This window comes from Tachyglossus aculeatus, chromosome Y4, assembly GCF_015852505.1.
Source record: "Tachyglossus aculeatus isolate mTacAcu1 chromosome Y4, mTacAcu1.pri, whole genome shotgun sequence".
NCBI lineage: Eukaryota > Metazoa > Chordata > Mammalia > Monotremata > Tachyglossidae > Tachyglossus > Tachyglossus aculeatus.
The window spans coordinates 7777690-7799171 of NC_052096.1; the positions used below are offsets into that span (position 1 = coordinate 7777690).

Below are 21482 nucleotides of genomic sequence, written 5' to 3' on the forward strand. Positions count from 1 at the left end.
AGTAGTAGTAGTAGTAGTAGTAGTAGTAGTATTAAACCATCACCACTGCTGCTAAACATCCATTCGTGGTGAGGCTTTGTGACTCACCAACAATGCTGTCTTGGGGAAAGAATGCACTGGGATTGCCTAGGTTTCATAGAACTTCCATTCTAATCCCAGCTCCCCCTCTTGTCTGCTGCGTGGCCTTGGGCAAGCCACTTCACTTCTCTGTGCCTCAGCTACCTCATCTGTAAAATGGGGATGAAGTCGGTGAGCCCTGTGCGGGACAGGAACTGTGTCCAACCCGATTTGCTTGTACCCTCCCCAGCACTTTAATACAGTCCCTGGCACATAGTAAGCACATAACCAATACAGTGCTCTGCACATAGTAAGCGCTCAATAAATACAATTGATGATAACCAGTACCATAATCATTACTCAGAATTAAAGAACTAAGTAGAGACTTCACCTCATAGGGCATATATTTTGGTTCTAAGAAGGTAAAAAGAAGTCCCTGGTGGTCTAGTGGTTAGGATTCGGCGCTCTCACCGCCGTGGCCCGGGTTCGATTCCCGGTCAGGGAATAAGTTTTACTTTCCTCGAAATCAGGGGTTTTGCTTTCACCCGTACGGAGGTTTGACCAAACCGTTTTAAGATTCTTTGGATCCAAATCGTTTGCCCAATTTTATAATTCAGGTCAGAGCAAGAAGGCATCCTATGGGCTAAGAATTCCCCAATCCCAGACTTATCCTTACTTCCCTGAGTGGGATGAACCACCACCCACAACTAGGAGGGGAGATTGTCCTGCTCCAGGAAGACAAAGTTCCCATCCTTCCTCCCTACTGAAACCCAGAGTGGAATCTCCCTGTCCTGAACTGAGCAGCCACGTTCTAATAATGGTAGTATTTACTAAGTGCTTTCTATGTGCCAGGAACTGTACTAAGCACTGGGCTGGATACATATACATATATTTTAGACTGTAAGCCCACTGTTGGGTAGGGACTGTCTCTATATGTTGCTATCTTGTACTTCCTAAGCGCTTAGTACAGTGCTCTGCACACAGTAAGCACTCAATAAATACGATTGGTTGATTGATTGATATCTATAATTCTATTTATTTATATTGATACCTGTTTACTTGTTTTGAGGTCTGTTACCCCCCCTCCCCCCGCCCCGCCACCTCTAGACCGTAAGCTCGGTGTGGGTGGGGATTGTCTCTATTGCTGAATTGTACTCTCCAAGTGCTTAGTACAGTGCTCTGCACACAGTATGCGCTCAATGAATACGATTGAATGAAGGCAAACCGAGTTAGACACTGTCCGTGTACCATGTGGGGCTCACAGTCTCAATCCCCATTTTACAGATGAAATAATTGAGGCACAGAGAAGTGAAGTGACTCTCCCAAGGTCACACAGCAGACAAGTTCTCAGGGATGCTAAAGCAAAAGAGGGGAATCCAGTCACTCCAACCGGCCACCGTGACACGACTCTTATTTGGAAAATAAACTTTTATTTGTAAGTTTACAAACTGGGAATGTACACAATCAGAATGCGAACATCCAGATGGAGAACAGCTCCGCCATGGCCCTGTGTTAACTACACAGCCGGGTCCCTTGTAGGCGGTGCTTGTGTGTTTATTTGTTGCCTATTTGTACTTCCCAAGTGCTTAGTACAGTGCTCTGCACACAGTAAGCGCTCAATAAATACGATTGAATGAATGTTGGCGGGGCGGGGGCGGTTGTGTTTCAGGAACACGAGTGTCACGGGCACAGCAGAGGGTAGCAGGTAGCTGAGGTGATGCTTCAGTGGTTGCCCCGGTCCTTAGACATGTAAATGTAGCCGTGGTCTCCCCATTGCTTGCCCCAACTGGAAGGAAACAGAGCATTTTAGTGAGAAGGCGGTGTCTGGACAGGGTATGGGACAAGAGCTTCCCCCAGCAGACCCCAAACCAGGCCTGGGCCACTTCCATCTTTCAGGCTGAGCCATTGCAGCCTTGCCAGGCCAAAGGTAAATGGATCAAAGGGTGGGGCTACTTGGGACTGGAGGTGTTCTTTGTGCACTCAGTAGCGGGCAGTGAAGGTGTGGGGCGGTGATATCACTGTCCGAGCTCTCTCTGGAAAACTGTAATAATAATAATAACAATAATAGTATTTGCTAAGTGCTCACTATATGCCAGGCACTCTACTAAGCCCCGGGGTGGATACTAGCAAGTCAGGTTGGACGCAGTCCCCGTTCCATGTGGGGCTCACAGTCTCAATCCCCATTTTACAGATGAGGTAACTGAGGAACAAAGTAAAGTGACTTGCCCAAGTTCACGCAGCAGACAAGCGGAGGAGACGAGATTGGGCTCTATGACCTTCTGACTCCCAGGCCTGTGTTCTAGCCACTACACCATGCTGTAGAAACGGCAGCCTAGCCTCCTCTCCGATCTCCCATCCTCCTGTCTCTCCCCACTTCAATCCATACTTCACGCCACTGCCCGGATCGTCTTTGTCCAGAAACGTTCTGGGCATGTTACTCCCCTCCTCAAAAATCTCCAGTGGCTACCAATCAACCTACGCATCAGGCAAAAACTCCTCACCCTCGGCTTCAAGGCTGTCCATCACCTCGCCCCCTCCTACCTTACCTCCCTTCTCTCCTTCTCCAGCCCAGCCCGCACCCTCCGCTCCTCTGCCACTAACCTCCTCACTGGGCCTCGTTTTCGCCTGTCCCGCCATCGACCCCCAGCCCACGTCCTCCCCCAGGCCTGGAATGCCCTCCCTCCGCACATCTGCCAAGCTAGCTCTCTTCCTCCCTTTAAAGCCCTACTGAGAGCTCACCTCCTCCAGGAGGCCTTTCCAGATTGAGCCCCCTCCTTCCTCTCCTCCTACTCCCCCTCCCCATCCCCCCCCGCCTTACCTCCTTCCCCTCCCCACAGCACCTGCATATATGTATATATGTTTGTACATATTTATTACTCTATTTTATTTGTACATATTTATTCTATTTATTTTATTTTGTTAATATGTTTTCTTTTGTTGTCTGTCTCCCCCTTCTAGACTGTGAGCCTGCTGTTGGGTAGGGACCGTCTCTATATGTTGCCAACTTGTACTTCTCAAGTGCTTAGTACAGTGCTCTGCACACAGTAAGCGCTCAATGAATACGATTGAATGAATGAATGAATGAATTCCACAGGTGCCCCAATGCCCTGGGGGTATTCTAACCCTGACCACAACCCAAGGTTTCAGCTCTAGTCTGGACAGATCATTTGAAAAAATGAATTTGGGGGGAGCGGAAGAAGAGTTTGAAAATCCCAGCTTTGCAGGCACTCCGGAGATTGGAAAAATGTGTCAGACCCTGCCTCCCTTTTCCTCCTTTGAGAGGGGTCTTCAAGCCCTCCCCAGAGGGACAGGGACTGTGTCCAACCTGATTTGCTTGCACCCCCCCCCCCCCCAGTTTTTAGTACAGTGCTTGGAACATAATAAGCACGTTTCAAATATTATTATTATCATTATTATTATTATTATTATTATTATTATTATTATTATTATTATTGTTGTTGTTGTTGTTGTTGTTGTTGTTGTTGTTGTTGTTGTTGTTGTTGTGGGCCAGGAATATGCCTACCAACTCTGCCACGCGGTACCCTCCCAAGAGCTTAGCACAGTGCTCTGCCCAGCACCCAGGAGGGGTGGGGGGAAGGAGGCAGGTGATGTACACGGACCTAGATACTGATTGCAGGTGAACAGCATGTGTGTTGTGGGGAAGGCAAGGAGGAAGGGAGTGTTTGTGGGAGCCAGAGAGACTGGCTCCAATCTGACAAAACACAGACCCTCCTTTCATTGTCTCCTTGGGTGTTGGCAGAAGATCATCCTGTTGGAAGAAGCCCCAGAGAGCCAGGCCAAATCCCAAATCCACATGGGACAATGGTGGCATTCATCACATCCCCACAGATTCCAGAAGGAATGGCTTGGAGAAGGTCTGCGGGGAGGATAAGGCCTCAGAGCCCGGTGCCGTAACAATGCTCGCAGATTCCCAGATGTTCCTTCAGACTCCTGGGTGTCTCTTGCCCTACAGCTGAATGGGATATTTGGACCACTCAGTCTACCAACCCTGTTACGTTGTATTCTCCTGGGCGCTTAGTACAGCGCTCTGCACACGACATGTGCTCAATGAATACCACTGATTGGAACATGTCTACCAATGCTGTTGGATTGTACTCTCCCAAACGATTAGTACAATGCTCTGCAAACAGCAAGTCCTCAATAAATACCGTTAATTGGTTGATTGGAACATGTCTACCAAGTCCTTTATGTTGTACTCTCCCAAGCACTTAGTACAGTGCTCTGTACACAGTAAGTGCACTGATTGGTTGATTGGAGCTGGTCCATCAACTTTGTTGTATTGTACTCTCCCAAGTCTCTTGTACAGTGAGCCTCTTGCACACAGTAAGCGCTCAGTAAGTACCACTGATGGATTGATTTTTTTTATGGTATTCGTTAAGAACCTACTATTTGTCAGGCACTGTACTAAGAGCTGGGGAAGATACAAGTTAATCAGGTTGGACACAATCCCTGTCCCACATAGGGTTCACATTCTTAATCCCCATTTTGCAGATGAGAAGCCTGAGGCTCAGAAGAGTTAAGTGACTTGCCCAAGATCCCACAGCAGACAAGTGGAGGAGTCTGGATTAGAACCCAGGTCCTTCCGACTCCCAGGCCCATGCTCTAACCATTAGACCATGCTGCTTCGGTACTGATTGACCAGTGGGGAATTAATCAATGGTATTTATTGAACTCTTACTGTACTAGGTGACTGGGAAAGTGCACTACAATAGAATTGATTAAGCATACATTCTATGGAAGGGATGTTAACAAAATAATAAAATAAAAGTTAAAATTAATTCCAGAGAGGAGGGTATATGTAGTAGTAGTATATATAGGAGAGTATATAGCACTGTATAAGGATATCTGCATAAGTGCTATCAGTCTGGGGTATTCAGCCAAGTACATCATCAACACAAAGGAGCAGGCCAATGGGGAAATGAGGGCTTTGTCAGGGAAGGCCTCTTGGAGGGGATGTGATTTTAGAAGGGATTTTGAGAAAAGTGGTAGACTGTTGGATATGAAGGGGGAGAGAGTTCCAGGGCAAAGGGAGGATGTGGGCGAGGGGTCGGCAGCGGGATAGACACGTTTGAGGTTCAGAGAGCAGGATGGCATTTAGGAGAGTGGAGTGTGCAGATTGGGTTGCAGTAGCAGAGCAGTGAGGTTAGATCAATCAATACGATTGATTGATCGGAGGGAGCAAGCAGGTAAGAGCCTTAAAGTCATTCATTCATTCATTCAATCATATTTATTGAGCGCTTACTGTGCATAGAACACTGTACTAAGCGCTTGGAAAGTACAATTCGGCAACAGATAGACAACGGGCTCACAGTCTAGAAGGGGGAGACAGACAACAAAACAAAACAAGTAACGCTGATAAGGTCGTAGATAGGCAACCATTAAAGATTTTTGAGAGGTGGGGAGATATGGAATCAATCAATCAATTAATGCATCGTATTTATTGAGTGCTTACTGTGTGCAGAGCACTGTACTAAGCTCTTGAAATACCATTCTGTCTGAACAAGGATTCAAACCCTGGATGCTCAGATTAAAAAAAGTCTGACAAGCATCTGACATGGGGAGTGGTGGAAACCAGGGTTCTGGATGGGGTTGGGAGCACATAGAAGCAGTGTGGTATAATGGATAGAGCATTTATTCATTCATTCATTCAATCATATTTATGGAGCTCTTACTGTGTGCAGAGCACTGTACTAAGTGCTTGGAAAGTACAGTTCAGCAATTCAGCACGGACTTGGGAGCCAGAAGGTCATGGGTTCTAAATCCAGATCCACCATTTGTCTGCTGTATGACCTTAGGCAAGTCACTTCACTTCTCTGGGCCTCAATTCCCTCATCTGTAAGATGGGGATTAAGACTACGAGACCCATGTGGGACACGGACTGTATCCAGTCGCATTAGCTGGTATCTACCCCAATGCTTAGTACTGTGCCTGACATACAGTAAAGGCTTAACTCATTCATGCATTCATTTGTATTTAGTGAGTGCTTACCATGTGCAGAGAACAGTACTATGCACTTGGGAGAGTACAGTATAACAATATATAGACACATTCCCTGCCCACAACAAGCTTACAGTTTAGAAGATGAACAAATACTACTGTTATTATTATCATTATTATTATTGTTATTAAATTGGTAGTGGACCCAGTATTGGCCTAGTTGTGTTTCTTGGGAAGCCTCAGCCCCACCACCCTAATCGGAAAGAGATGGAGAGATTTGTTTCCACGGGGTCAAAGAGAAGAGATCTAAGGCAGCCCCGGAGACTGCGGGCAGGAGCCAGGGACCTCCTCTCCCTGTCAAGGAGTGACCAGTTGTGGAAGCCCCAATATTGATTGGGAGCCAGGGAGGAGGGAACCAGACTTATGCACACAGAAGGAACAAGAGGGGTCCTCCTAAAGGCAGCAGAGGGTTGAAGTGAGACCCACCCACTGCCCACCCTCCAGCTGGACCAAGAATCCTAAGCAGCCTTCCTCGCTCTTCCTTCACCCCTTCTCCGGGGATCCTCCATTCCAGAATTCCTTGCTGCACAGGCTCAGCTCTGGCTCCTCTGTGGAGACAAGGAAGACCATATGATCCCCCACAAGGACCTAGGGAAGGGATGTACAGGGTGGGGTGAGAGCAGAGCCGTCTGCCAAAGCCCCTCCGGCCCCCAACCCCCACCAGAAGAGACTAGGCCCTTCGGTCCGAACCAATGGCAGGAATCCCATTTGTGACGTTTTCATAATCGTTCATGGTGGTTTCCTGCTCTGTGTCTTCTTCCCTGCTCTTGTGGGGAGGTTCCTCCAAGGCTTGCTTTCCCTTCACATCAGTGTACAGGACGGAGTCAAAGTCCTGGGAAGGGGGAGCGGGGAGAGCAGATGGGTTAAGGATGAGGGTGATGGGGGCTTGTGGGGGACGAGGGGGACCGGCCAGGGGTGGGGCAGATACCTAAGCAAGGTTCACTCACCTCTTCCACCACCATGGAGGCCCTGGCTGAGCGGGCAGCTGTGAACAGAAAAGTGAGTCCAAGATGGAAGATGGGTCCAGATGAATGCTCCCACGCTACTCCCTCTAGACTGGAAGCTCATTGTGGGCAAGGAATGTGTCTACTAACTCTGTTCTAATGGACACCCCCACACAGTGCTCTGCACACTGTAAGTGTTCAATAAATTCCCTTGATTGATCGATTATCCAACAGACAATTGCTGTCACCCCACCCTGCTTCAAAGCCTTACTGAGGGCACATCTCCTCCAAGGGACCTTCCCTGACTAAGCCCTCCTTTTCCTCTTCTCCCACTTCCTTCTGCATTGCCCTGACTTGCTCCCTTTATTCACCCCTTCTCCCACTCCCACAGCACTTATGTCCATCTCTGTCATCTATTTATTTCTATTCATGTCTGTCTCCCCCTGTATTCTGGAAGCTTGTAATGGGCAGGGAGTGTATCTGTTATACTGTTATATTGTACTTAAAAATAATAATAATAAAATGATGATGGTACTTGTTAAGTGCTTACTATGTGCCAAGCACTGTTCTAAGTACTGAGGTAATCAGGTTGTCCCACATAGGGCTCACAGTCTCAATCCCCATTTTACAGATGAGGGAACTGAGGCACAGAGAAGTTAAGTGGCCTGCCCAAGGTCACATAGCAGACAAATGGCAGATCCAAGATTAGAACCCATGTCCTCTGACTCCCAAACCCGTACTCTTTCCGCTAAGCCGCACTGCTTCTCTAGACCTCAGTTCTTTAATCTGAAAAATGGGGATTAAGACTGTGAGCCCTATGAGGGACAGGTACTGTGTCCAATATGATTATCTTGTGTCTACCCCAGCCCTTAGAACAGCGCCTGGCACATAATTAGTGCTTAACAAATACCATGATAATAATTATAATAACAATAATAACAATAATAATAACAATAATAATAATAATAATAATAATAATAATAATAATGCTCTCCTGAACAGTACAGTGCTCTGCACACAGTAAACGCTCAATAAATAAGATTGACTGACTGACTGATTGATTAATCCCTGACTTGGATCTCCCCGGGGCCTGGTTCTGACAAACTGCCTCTATTCCCTCTTGACCAGGATGGAAAACTCACAGGGTGAGTAGAGTGGGTGGTGGAGTGATACTTGGAGAGGGTGCGAACCTCTCGATTTGAATTGGCATTGGACAGGCCTGAAATGGGGGCCTTATTCATTCAATCAGATTTCAATCGTGTTTACTGAGCACTTACTGTGTGCAGAACACTGTACTAAGCGCTCGGGATAGTCCAATACAACAATAGACGCGTTCCCTGGCCACAAACCCAGGACCTTGCGTTGCAGGTGGAGAGAGCTGCAGCTGCAGGAGAAGCATCTCCCCAACAGCCACCCTCTAGTTTTACAAAAGTCTGGGTGGATCTGAGGAAAAGACTGAGAAGCGGTGAGGCCTAGTGGAAAGTCCAGGCCTGGGAATCTGAGGACCTTGGCTCTAATCCTGGCTCCATCACTTCTCTGCTGTGTGACCTTGGGCAAGTCACTTCACTTAATAATAATAATTTTGGCATTTGTTAAGCACTTACTATGTGCCAGGCACCATATTGAGGGATGGGGTGAATACAAGCAAATCAGGTTGGACACACTCCCTGTAAAGCACGGGGATTATAGTATTAATCCCCATTTTACAGATGAGATGACTGAGGCACAGAGAAGTGAAGCAACTTGCCCAGCAGACAAGCGGTGGAACAAGGATTAGAACTCAGGTCCTTCCGACTTCCAGGCCCATGCACTATCCACTAGGCCTCGCCTAGTGGCCTACTCTGTTTTCCTCTTCTCCCCCCATGCCACCCACATCCCACTCTTCTCCCTCCCTCGGGGGTCCAGGAGGGAAGCCCCCTCCAGGGTCCGGTCTCGATTCACTTACTGTCATTCCCCGGCAGGATGCTGAACTCGGAGTAGACCACACTGCTGCTTTTGCCAAGTTTCACTAGGAGAGATGAGTTTCACCAGGAAGGAGTCAGAATCTCTTCCTCCCTTTCCCCTTCTTTTCCCATACCCGACCCATGCCCTCCTTCTCAGCTCCATCTGATCCCCACCTACTTCCAGAAGTCTTCTTAGATTTACCCTCTCTGCCTCCAGTCACTGCTGGAAGTTCCCCCTCCCATCCCTTACACCTCCTGGCACCTTCTTCCCCCTCAAGTTATCAAGTTATTGCTGCCTCCCTCTCCCCAGCCTTTAGGGTAGGGGTCATATGACCCTCCCCATGCTCCCACGCTTGCCCCTCACCTCCCACCCCATGGACAGAGTAACCCACCCCACTGAAGAGGGGGAGACGGGGAGTTCCTACCATTTACATAAGTGGCCTGCGACTCCTCCCTCATGACGGTGTCTGGGAGAGTGAAGCTCTGGAAGATTCTGGGAGACAGAAGAGGCTGGGTCCCTCTCTGAGGGGACCAGGAGGAGAAAGATTCTCCTCCTCCCCCGGTGCCTCTCCCCTTGACAGCCCCCAACCCTTCTCTCCCCAATGCCCCCAGCTCTTATCACCTGCCTCAGGTGGGCCAAGAAGGTGACCACAGCAGGGAGAGGTGACCAACCCCCCTCCTCTGGCTCTAACCCCTCATGATATACTCACCTATCCGGATTTGTGAGAGGTGCCTCTCCTGCAAAGACACCATCATTACTATTTTCAATGAGTATCCCTGCCCCCCAGGAGTTTAACATCCAGCAGGTGAGATGGAGAAGGAAAGAAAACAGCACGGCCTAGTGGAAAGAGCCCTGGGGCCGAAGTCAGAGGACCTGGGTTCTAATTCCGGCTCTGTCTGCTCTGGGATCTTGGGTAAGTCATTTAACTTCTCTGTGCCTCAGTGATCTCATCTGTCAAATGGGGATCAAATCCTATTCCCTTCTACTTACACCCATGTGGGACAGGGACAGCATTCGACATGATTAACTTGTATCTACTTCAGGGCTTAGAGCAGTGCTTGGAACATAGTAAGCGCTTAACAGGCACCATGATTATTAAATGAGAGAGAGGAGGAAGTAAAAGAGAAGGGAAAATAGGTATTTTTCATGCATTCAATCATATTTATTAAGTGCTTACTTTGTGCAGAGCATTGTACTAAGCGCTTGAGAAAGTATGATACAACAGTGAAGAGTGACAATCCCTGCCCACAACGAGCTCATTCATTCATTCATTCAATCGTATTTATTGAGCGCTTACTGTGTGCAGAGCACTGTACTAAGCGCTTGGGAAGTACAAGTCAGCAACATATAGAGACGGTCCCCACCCAAAAGCGGGCTCACAGTCTAGAAGGGGGAGTCAGACAACAAAACATGTAGACAGGTGTCGAAACCGTCAGAATAAACAGAATTAGAGCTATATTTAGCTCACAGTCTAAAGGGGAAGAGACAGTGAAATAAATAAATAAACAGACAGATAGATAGATAGATAGATAGATAGATAGATAGATAGATATAGATAGATAGATAGATAGATATAGATAGATAGATAGATAGATAGATAGATAGATAGATAGATAGATAGATGATAGACAGATAGTATTTGTCAGCTCTCTCATCTGTAAAATGGGGATTTAGACTGTAGGTGGCGCCAAAGTGCCAAACGTGAGATTTGAAGGAATCGAGTCAATCATATTTATTGAGCCATTTACAGTACTAAGCGCTTGGGAGAGTACAGTGTAACAATAAACAGGCACATTCCCTGCCCACAACGAGCTTACAGTCTAAAGGGGAAGACAGTCAGTAATACAAATAAATAATATTTATCAGTTATAGGTAAAATGGGGATTCAGACTGTGATACCCATGTGGTACATGGACTGTGTGCAACTTGATTAGCTTGTGTCTACCCCAGAGCTTAGTACAGTGCCTGGCACATAGTAAGCGCTTAACAAATACCATTAAAAAGCAAACAAACGAATACTAATACTTTAATAAAAAAAGTTGCCTAGACAGGGAGTGTGTGTATGTGTGTGTGATTTCCCGATAACAATAATAATAATAATAATAATAATAATAATGGCATTTGTTAAGCGCTGATCAGGAAGAGAGGAGGGGACCAACCTCCCTGCTTGAGTGAAGGGCTGGTTGAGGCCCTGGGGCCCCAGGTTGAGGGAAATAATCAAAACCACAAACCTGTTTTCTTTCGGAATTTGAAGAAATACACAAGCGAGGCAGCAGTTACGGCAGCCACAAGGATCGTGGCCAAGCCTCCCCCCACGGCCAGGCTGCTCCGGCTTCCTGCTGGGACTGAGGAAACAAATGAGCCCAGACACGGGGATGGAGAATCAGAAAAGGGTTTAATCGCCTTGCCCCCTCCTACCTCACCTCGCTATTCTCCTACTCCATCCCAGCCTGCACTCTTCACTCCTCTAATGCCGACCTTCTCACTGGGCCTCCATGTCGTCTGTCTCACCACCGACCTCTCGCCCACATCCTGCCTCTGGCCTGGAATGCCTTTCCTTTTCATATCTGACAGAAAATCAATCGCCCCATCTTCAAAGCCTCTGAGTCACATCTCCAAGAAGCCTTCCCCGACTAAGCCCTCCTTTCCTTTTCTGCCACTCCCTTCTGCGTTGCCCTTGCACTTGGTTTTGCTCCTTTTATTCACCCCTCCTTCAGCCCCACAGTGGGAAAAATCTTCAAATAGTCTCTGGGGTAGACTAATCCTGGATAATTACTCTACTCTGTTTCAAAGCCTATTGAAGTCATATCTCGTCCAAGAGGCCTTCCCTGATTAAGCCACCTTTTTCTCTTCTCCCACTCCTTTCTAAGTTGCCCTGACTTGCTCCCTTTATTCATCCCCCTTCCAGCTCCACAGCACCTATGTCCATATCTGTCATTTATTTATTTCTATTAATGTCTATCCCTGTCTTTAGACTGTAAGCTCATTATGGGTAGGGAACATGGTTATTGTTGTACTGTACTCTCCCAAGTGCTTAGTACAGTGCTCCATACTCAGTAAGCACTCAATAAATACGAATGAATGAATTGAATGAATGTTGCAGGCTCCCAGCTGGTTCAGTAGGCGCCCCCCAAGGCCTTAGCTAGCATAGTAATGATGGCATTTGTTAAATGCTTATATGTGTCAGGCACTGAACTAAGCACTGGGGTCGATACAAGCAAATTGAGTTGGACACAATCCCTGCTCCACATGGGGCTCACAGTCTCAATCCCCACTTTACAGATGAGGTAACTGAGCTCAGAGGAGTGAAATGTCTTGCCCAAGTTTACACAGTAGACAGGAGGCAGATCCTGGATGCTTGTAACCACTCCATCCACCTACCAACCCCACCCCCCACATCTGCATCAGCCATGAGTCTCACTCCCCATCATTCCCTAGGGCTCCGGTCCCCCCAACTCTCCAACCTTCAACTTACTCAACACCGACAGAATCTCGGGCTCGCTGCTTCCGGTGGAGGCCCTGTTCTCCGCCTGGCAGGAATAATTTCCTGCATCCTGCCCGGATGCCACTGTGAGGGAGAAGCAGGCGGCTCCTCTGGCCAGGACCGAGCTGTTCCCCAGGACCCTGTCTTCGTGGTAAAACCGGTACCAGATCGGGGGGGAGCCCCTCTGGGCCTCACAGCACAGCTCCACCTCGTCCCCCACGGTGGCACCGGCCGTGGCTGTCTCCAGGGTCAGGCGGGGAGGAGACACTGGAACTGATAGGAGCAGGACAGGAAGTTGGCAGGGGTTGATTCCAAGCTCCTTGAGGGCAGAGATCATGTCTAGACTGTAAGCCCGTTGTGGGCTGGGAACTTGACTGTTTATTGTTCTATTGTCCTCTTCCAAGTGCTTAGTACAGTGCTCTGCACACAGTAAGCCCTCAATTAATACGACTGAAGGAATGTACTAATTCCATTGTGTTTTCCCAAGGGCTTAGTAATCCTACTATTCTTTCATTCAATCACATTTATTGAGCGCTTACCTTGTGCAGAGCACTGTACTAAGCACTTAGAAAGTACAATTCAGCAACAGAGACAATCCCTACCCAGCAACTACTTCTTAGTAACACTACTACGACTAAACTTCTCTGTGCTTCAGTTACCGCATCTGTAAAATGGGGATTAAGACTGTGAGCCCCATGTACTTGTACATATCTATTCTATTTATTTTATTTTGTTAGTATGTTTGGTTTTGTTCTCTGTCTCCCCCTTTTAGACTGTGAGCCCACTGTTGGGTAGGGACTGTCTCTATATATTGCCAATTTGTACTTCCCAAGCGCTTAGTACAGTGCTCTGCACATAGTAAGCGCTCAATAAATACGATTGGTGATGATGATGATGATGATGTGCGACAGAAACTGCGTCCAACCTGATTACCTTGGATCTACCCAAGCACTTAAAACAGTGCTTGACACATAGTAAGCGCTTAACAAATATCATCATCATTACTATACTACTACTACTAGAAGAGGCCTTCCCTGACTAAACCTTCTTTTCCTTTTCTTCAGTTCCCTTCTGCCTCACCCTGACTTGCTCCCTTTATTCATCCCTTGTCCCAGCCCCACAGTACTTGTGTCCATATATGTCATTTCTTTATTTCTATTAATGTCTATCTCCTACTCTAGACTGTAAGCTCATTGTGTGCAAGGAATATGTCTGTTCATTGTTATATTGTACTCTCCCAAGAGCTTAATACAGCACTCTACACACAGTAAGCATTCAACAAATATGACTGCAGAATGACTGGAGGATTACTACTAGTACTACTACTATTACAAATGATGGTATTTGTTAGGTGCTTACTATATGTCAAGCACTGTTCTAAGCACTGGGGTAATTACAAGCTAATCAGGTTGGACACAGTCTCTGTCCCACATGACATCCTTCAGAGAAGTGAAGTGACTTGCCCAAAGTCACACAGCTGACAATTGGTGGAGCCAGGATTTGAACCCATGACCTCTGACATATAGCCCAAAGCCTGGGCTCTTTACATTGAGCCACAATAGAAATACTACTACTACTAATAATAATGTTGGTATTTGTTAAGCACTTACTATGTGCAAAGCACTGTTCTAAGTGCTGGGGGGAACACAAGGAGATGAGGTTGTCCCATGTGGGGCTCACAGTCTTAATCCCCATTTTACAGATAAGGGAACTGAGGCACAGAGAAGTGAAGTGACTTGCCCAAGGTCACACAGCAGACATGTGAGGGAGGTGGGATTCAAACCCATGACCTCTGACTCCCAAGCCCACACTCTGTCCACTGAGCCACACTGCTTCTCTAGCCACTCAGTACTACTACCACTACTAATAGCAATAATTGTATTTAAGTGCTTACTGTGTGCCAGCCATTGTGGTAGATAGAAGATGATCAAATCAAACCCTATCCCTTATGGGGCCACAGTCTAAGAAGGAGGGAGAACAGGCATTTAATTCCCATTTTATAGATGAGGAAACTGAGGCCACACAGATGTTAAGTGACTTGTCCAAAGTCACACAGCAAGCAGGGGAAGGAGCTGGAATGAGAAATCAGACCTCCTGGCTTTCAGTCCTGGGTGTTTTCCACTAAATCCTTAGTACAGTGCTCTACACACAACAGATACTCAGGAAATGCTATTGATTGATTGAGAAGGGGACTTCCATCCCTCTCCCTCCCAGGCCCCAGCCCTTCCCAGACTTTGCCCCTTTAGATTGCTGCCCTCCAGGTAATAATATTGGTCTTTGTTAAGTGCTCACTAGCCCTCCCAGGCCCCAGCCTTTCCCAGACTTTGCCCCTTTAGATTGCTGCCCTCCAGGTAATAATATTGGTCTTTGTTAAGCACTCACTAGCCCTGTACTAAGGGCTAGGGGAGATTCAGGGTTATCAGATCGGACACAGACTCTGCCTCACATGGAGCTCACAAACAAAGTAGGAGGAAGAACAGGTATTGAATCCCCATTTTACAGATGTGGAAATTGAGGCACAGACAAGTGAAGTGACTTGTCCGAGGTCACACAGCAGACATTTGGCAGAGCCGGGATTAGAACCCAGATCCTCTGACTCCCAGGCCCGCGCTCTTTCCACAAGGCCACACGGCTTCTCAGATTAATGTCTGTCCTGTCTAGACTATAAGCTCGTTGTGGGTAGGGAAAATGTCTACCAACTCTGGCGTAAGATCATTATGGGCAGGGAATGAGATTGCTAATTCTGTTGTATTGTACTATCTGAAGCACTTAGTACAGTGCTCTGTCCATAGTCAGCACTCAATAAATATGACTGATCGATGGACTGATTGTATGATACTCTCTCCAGTGCTCAGTACAGTGCTCTGCAGATAGTACAAGTTCAGTAAATACCATTGAGCAGGGAATGAGATTGCTAATTCTGTTGTACTCTCCCAAGCAATTAATACAATGCTCTGCCCATAGTCAGCACTCAATAAATACGACTGATCGACCGACTGATTGTATTGTACTCTCCCAAGCACTCAGTACAGTGCTGTGCAGATAGTACAAGCTCAATAAATACCACTGACTGATTGATTAATTGATCCAGCCTTCCCAGGTGACCAGTCAGGACCCCCCCACCCAGCCAGCTCCCGCTGACAGAAGGGTGTGTGCATGAGGCTGGTCACTTCACCTGTCACGGTGATGTTGAGGCTGGCGCTGGCCACGGGGCCGAAGTCGTTGTTGGCCGTGCACCAGTACTGCCCCGCATCCTCTTCCTTCACGGCCGGGAGCTCCAACACCGCCGACTGTGCCCACCATGACTCCTCCCTCAGCGCCTTTCCTCCGCCCTCCCGGTACCAGGAGAACATGACAGGCATGGTGCCCTCCGCCACTGAGCAGACCAGAGCCAGCTTTTGTCCTTCAGCTGCCTCCTCCTTGGGGGGCTGGGCCTTCAGGCTGACTCCAGAGACGGGGACTATCGGGGGAGATGGAGGCAAGGTGTGTGTGAAAATGCCCCCTCTCTTCCACCCCACAATTACCACTGTTGCTGTGCCCTCAGCCCTACCCGCCCCCCGGTTTCTCCCTTCTGGTGGCCGCCCCACTGCCGCCTCCCCACTCCCAGTAATAATAATAGTGGTATTCGTTAAGTGCTTACTATGTGCCAGGAACTGTACTAAGTGCTCTGGTAATAATATTAAAGGCGGTATTTGTTAAGCACTTGCTATGTGCTGGGCACTGTGGTGGTTACAAGTAAATCAGGTTGGACACAGTCCCTGTCCCCCCTGCGGGTCACAGTCTTCATCCCCATTTTACAGATGAGGGAACTGAGGCCCAGAGAAGCAAAGTGACTTGCCCAAGACCACACAGAAGACAAGTGGCAGAGCCGGTATTAGAAACCATGACCTTCTGACTCCCAAGCCCACGCTTCATCCACTGTGCAATGCTGCTTCCTGGTACTTCTGATATCTTAGTCTTGCGTAGCTCGAGGACTTTTCCTGGGCATCAGCCACTGGGGTGACCAGGGGAGGTGGAGCGGGGGATGGGAGGGGGCACTCACATCTCACCGTGATGTTCAGCCATTGGCTGGGCACAGGGCCATAGCCGTTGGCAGCGGCACACTGGTAGCGTCCCTGGTCGCTGGCCCTGGCTGCGGGGATCTCCAGGGCCATCGTCTTAGCCCGCTGCACATCCTGTCTCAGCAACCCCGTGGTGCCCGTTTGGTGCCAGGAGAAGGTGATGGGCAATGTGCCCGCTGCCACTGAACAAAACAGCACTAGCCTCTCCCCTTCCTTCACCTGACCCCCGGGGGGCTGGGACACCAGGCTGACTCCAGAGACCCGGAAACCTGGCGTGGAGGAGAGAAAGGAGGGAACTTCATTCATTTGTTCAATTGTATTTACTAAGCGCTTACTGTGTGTGGAGCACTGTACCAAGCACTTGGGAGAGGACAATACAGCAGTAAACAGATACATTCCCAGCCCACAATGAGCTCACAGTCTAGAGGGGGAGACAGACATTAACAGAAATCAATAAATTACAGGTATTTATATAAGTGCTGAGGGGCTGGGAGAAGGGATGAATAAAGGGGGCAGGTCAGGGTGATGCAGAAGGGAGCGGGAGAAGAGGAAAGGAGGGCTTAATCAAGGAAGACCTCCTGGAGGAGATGGGTCTTCATAATAATAATAATAATGACATGTATTAAGCGCTTACTATGTGCAAAGCACTGTTCTAAGCGCTGGGGAGGTTACAAGGTGATCAGGTGGTCCCACTTGGGGCTCACAGTCTTAATCCCTATTTTACAGATGAGGGAACTGAGGCACAGAGAAGTGAAGTGACTTACCCAAAGTCACACAGCTGACAATTGGCAGAGCAGGGATTTGAACCCATGACCTCTGACTCCAAAGACCGTGCTCTTTCCACTGAGCCACACTTCAATAAGGCTTTGAAGGGGAGTCAGTGTTCCCGAATGGGACAAGCCACCATTCTTAGCCCTTCCCACTTATCCCAGGCCACCTTTTCCAAGTAACACCCACCACCTCTGGTGGTATGATTCCATCTCATATGGGGGCCTATTGCTGATGAGAGATGGAGAGAAGCAGCACGGCCTAGGTGTTACAGCCCGGGCTTTGGAGTCAGAGCCCCTGGGCTCTAATCCCCACTTGTCGGCTGTGTGGCCTTGGACAAGTCCCTTATCTTCTTTGAGCCTCAGTTCCCTCATCTGTAAAATGGGGATTAAGAGTGTGAGCCCCATGTGGAACATGGACTGTGTCCAACCTGATTGACTTGTATCTACCCTAGTGCTTAGAATAGTGCAACCTCTCCAGCCCCTTCCCAGACTTACGCTGCACCCAGATCTGCAGCTTGGAGCTTTGTTTCTGGAGGTATTTGGTCTTCATGATCGCCTGGCACCAGTACAAGCCGGAATCCCTCATCCCAGCCTCGGCGATCCGGTACTCCGGGGATCTGCTCCAACTTTGCAGTGATCTGCTCTCTTTGTAGAAGGAGAAGAAGAGCTGGAGTTCAGGGGAGGCTGGTTGTACCTCACAGGTCAGGGTCACCGGGGTCCCCTCCTCGGGCTCATTGGAGGGGGTTGCTTCCAACTGAGGTGTCTTGAACAGCTCTAGGGAGAGGGAAGGGGAATCAGAGGGTTCGAAGGGTGCCAAGCTCCAGGCCCCAGGAGAGAGGGAAGACCAACCATACCTGGACAGATAGGCTACTGGATTCATAACTCTCCCAAGTGCTTAGCAATAATAATAATAATTATGGTATTTGTTAAGCATTTACTGTGTGCCAGGCACTGTAGAAAGCACTGGGGAAGGTATAAGGTAATTGTGTTGGGCACAACCCCCTGTCCCAAGCAGCTTGTTCTAGTGGAAAGACCACAGGCCTGGGAGTCAGAAGGACCTGGAGTCTAATCCCGGCTCCTCCACTTGGCTGCTGTGTGGCCTTGGGCAAGTCATTTCACTTCTCTGGGCCTCAATTCCCTCATCTGTTAAATGTGGGTTAAGACTGTGAGCACTATGTGGGACATGGACTCTGTCCAACATGATTATCTTGTATCTACTCCAGTACTTAGAACAATATCTGGTACATAGTAAGTGCTTAACAAATACCATTACTGTTATTCATTCACTCATCCATTCATTCATTCATTCATTCAATCGTATTTATTGAGCACTTACTGTGTGCAGAGCACTGTACTAAGCACTTGGGAAGTACAAGTTGGCAACATATAGAGACAGTCCCTACCCAACAACGGGCTCACAGTCTAGAGGTTATTAATCCCCATTTTCCAGATGAGGGAACTGAGGCCCAAAGTGAAGTGATTTGCCCAAGTTCACACAGCAGACGAGTAGCAGAGCCAGGATGAGAACCCAGGTCCTTCTGACTCCCAGGCCTGGGATCTAGCCACCAAGCCACCCTCCTTCTCCCCTGACAACCCCGAACACACAGAACCCAGACCCTGCCTGCCTCCCACCCCTGACCCAAACCCAATCCCTGATGCCATCCCTGCTTCTTGGAGCCCCTCACACCTTCAATGTAAATGAGAACACTTTTCGAAAAGAATTCTTTTGAAGAAAAAATATTCCCATCAGAGACACTGCAGGTGTAGTTGCCGCTGTCACTGGTTTTCACACTGGAGATAATTACTGGGTCTTTCGCGTTCCTTGTTTGAAAGGCTATTCCATTTCGGAAGTAATTTACTGAGGTTCTTGTGCGGACTGTTCGGCATGTCAGGGTCAGGGTGTCCCCCTCCAGCAAAGAACGAGGGGCCTGAAGAATCGCCTTGTCTGAAAGAGGTATAGGCACATGTGATCCTCAGTTTGTCTCCACCCTCCTCAGCCCCAGTAAACATCACAGCCCCCCTTTCTTATTTTGTTGGTATTTGTTAAGTGCTATGTGCCTGGCGCTGTACTAAACATTGGGGTAGACACGAGATAATGAGGTTGGACACAGTCCCTGTCCCACATGGGGCTCACAGACTTAATCCCCATTTTATAGATGAGGGAATTGAGGCCCAGAGAAGTGAAGTGACTTGCCCGAGGTCACCCATCAGACAAGTGGCAGAGCCAGGTTTAGCACCAAGGTCCTTCTTTCTCCTAGGTCAGTGCTCTACCCGCTAGACTATGCTGCTTCTCCCTTCTCTTCCATGAGAAGCAGCATGGCATAGTGGATACAGCACGGGCCTGGGCATCATGGGTTCTAATCCCGGCTCCACCACTTGTCTGCTGTGTGACCTTGGGCAAGGCACTTCACTTCTCTGGGCCTGTTACCTCATCTGTAAAATGGCAATTGAGACTGTGAGCCCCAAGTGGGACAGGGACCATGTCCAACCCGATTTTCTTGTATCCACCCCAGCGCTTAGTACAGTGCCTGACACACAATAAGCACTTAACAAATACCATAATTATTAGTTATTATTACTATTCTTTCCTCTCCTTTCTATGTCCTGCACTCCTCTCTAACAGACATTACAGCACCCTCCCCTCCCTTCCCTCCTTCCTCGGGCCCTGCTGCCTCCCCTTCTAGGCTGTAAGCTTGTGGGCAGGGAATGTGTCTGTTTATTGTTATGCTGTATTCTCCCAAATGTTTAGTACCTTGGTCCGCACTCAGTAGGCACTCAATAAATACGAATGAATGAGTGAGTGAATGAATGAATGAATGAATGAGTGAACTCCTCCCAGCTCCAGCAGAACTTACAGCTCCTCTCTCCTCTCTCCTCTCCCCTACCCCAGGCCCTTGACCCTGAGACAAAGGAGGCCGTGATGAGCAAGGGGCCACTGTCAAGTGATAGGATCCCGAGCTGGATAGACCATGGGCCTGACACTGTGCATGGTCTGTCGGCATTCCTTCATCCACTCATTCAGTCGTATTTATTGAGATCTTAGTGTGTGCAAAGCACTGTACTAATTGCTTGGGAGAGGATAATATAATAATAAACGGACACATTCCCTGACCACAACAAGCTTACAGTTTGGAGGACGAGACAGACATTATTCGAAATAAAAAAATGACAGATATGGACCTAAGTGTCGTGGGGCTGGGAAGCGGGGGATGAATAAAGGGAGCAAGTCAGGGTGCTGCAGAAGGGAGTGGGAGAAGAGGAAAGGAGGACTTCATTGTGGATTGGGTGGGGGTCCGGGGGTGAGGGGATTAGGGGCTTCCACCCAGCAGAGAGTGAAGCGAGAGTGCGTCCCTCACCCTGAGAGATTTCCACGAATATCGGATCACTTTTGAGAAAGCTCCCTGTTTGGCACTGGTACTCTCCGGGGCCATCAACCAGCAGGACATTCTTCTGACTGCGCAATGATTTATTGTTCTTGAACCACCTGGTGGTTTGAGATCTCTTGCTGACCTCTGGGGAGCCACTGCAAGTCAGTTTCGCCTCCTCCCCCTTGAGTATGGGGGAGGGAGGAGACAGGATCAGCTGTGACTTCCAGGGATCTGAGACAAGAAGAAAGTGGAGGAAGAAAAGGAGGAGGTGGAAGAAGATGAGGGGAGGAAGAGGAGGAAGAGGAGAAAGAAGTGGAGGAGGGAGAGGTGGAGTGGGAGGAGAAGGAGGAGGGGAGAAGGAAGCGGGGAAGAGGAAGAGGAGAAAGAGGAGGAGGGTAGGTGGAGAGGGAAGAGAAGGGGAGGAGGAGGGAAAGAGGAGAAAAAGGAGGAGGAGTGAGGAGGAAGAAGAGGAGGAGTAGGAGATGTGGAGGGGGAGAAGAAGAAGGGGAGAAGGAGGAAAGGAGGAAGGAGAGAAAGAGGAGGAGAGGAGGTGGAGGGGGATGAGAAGAAGGGAGAAGGAGGAGGGGAAGAGGGCGAGGAGAAGAGGAGGAGTAAGAGGAGGAGGTAGAGGAGAGAAAGGAGAAGTAGGGGGAAGTGGAGGGGGAGGAGAAGGAGGAGGAAAGAAGGAAGAGGAGCAAGGGGAGGAGGAGTGAGGAGGAGGAAGAGGAGGAGGAGAAGAGGGAAAATAAGGAAGGGATGAAGGAATGGTCATGTAGAAAGGAGAAAGGGAATGGAGGAAGGTGTTGATGAAAGGGAGGGGGGAGAGAAAAGAGAAA

The 21482-nt window shown here is 48.6% G+C and overlaps 1 protein-coding gene and 1 non-coding gene across 2 annotated transcripts in view; one reads left to right on the forward strand and one right to left on the reverse strand.

Annotated features, from left to right (window-relative positions):
• Positions 1 to 490: 490 nt before the first annotated feature.
• On the forward strand, positions 491 to 562 carry TRNAE-CUC. The gene has a single exon. It is a non-coding gene; the product is annotated as a tRNA-Glu (tRNA).
• Positions 563 to 9668: 9106 nt separating this feature from the next.
• Positions 9669 to 21482, reverse strand: part of LOC119946956 (Fc receptor-like protein 5) — a 56457-nt gene continuing 44643 nt past the window's right edge. The window contains exons 24-31 of the mRNA XM_038768437.1: positions 20635 to 20877; positions 18966 to 19223; positions 17774 to 18052; positions 16490 to 16777; positions 15623 to 15907; positions 12439 to 12720; positions 11195 to 11308; positions 9669 to 9700 (exon numbers count right to left, since the gene is read on the reverse strand). Coding sequence (XP_038624365.1) covers positions 9669 to 9700; positions 11195 to 11308; positions 12439 to 12720; positions 15623 to 15907; positions 16490 to 16777; positions 17774 to 18052; positions 18966 to 19223; positions 20635 to 20877 — 1781 coding nt within the window. The remainder of the gene's footprint in view (positions 9701 to 11194; positions 11309 to 12438; positions 12721 to 15622; positions 15908 to 16489; positions 16778 to 17773; positions 18053 to 18965; positions 19224 to 20634; positions 20878 to 21482) is intronic.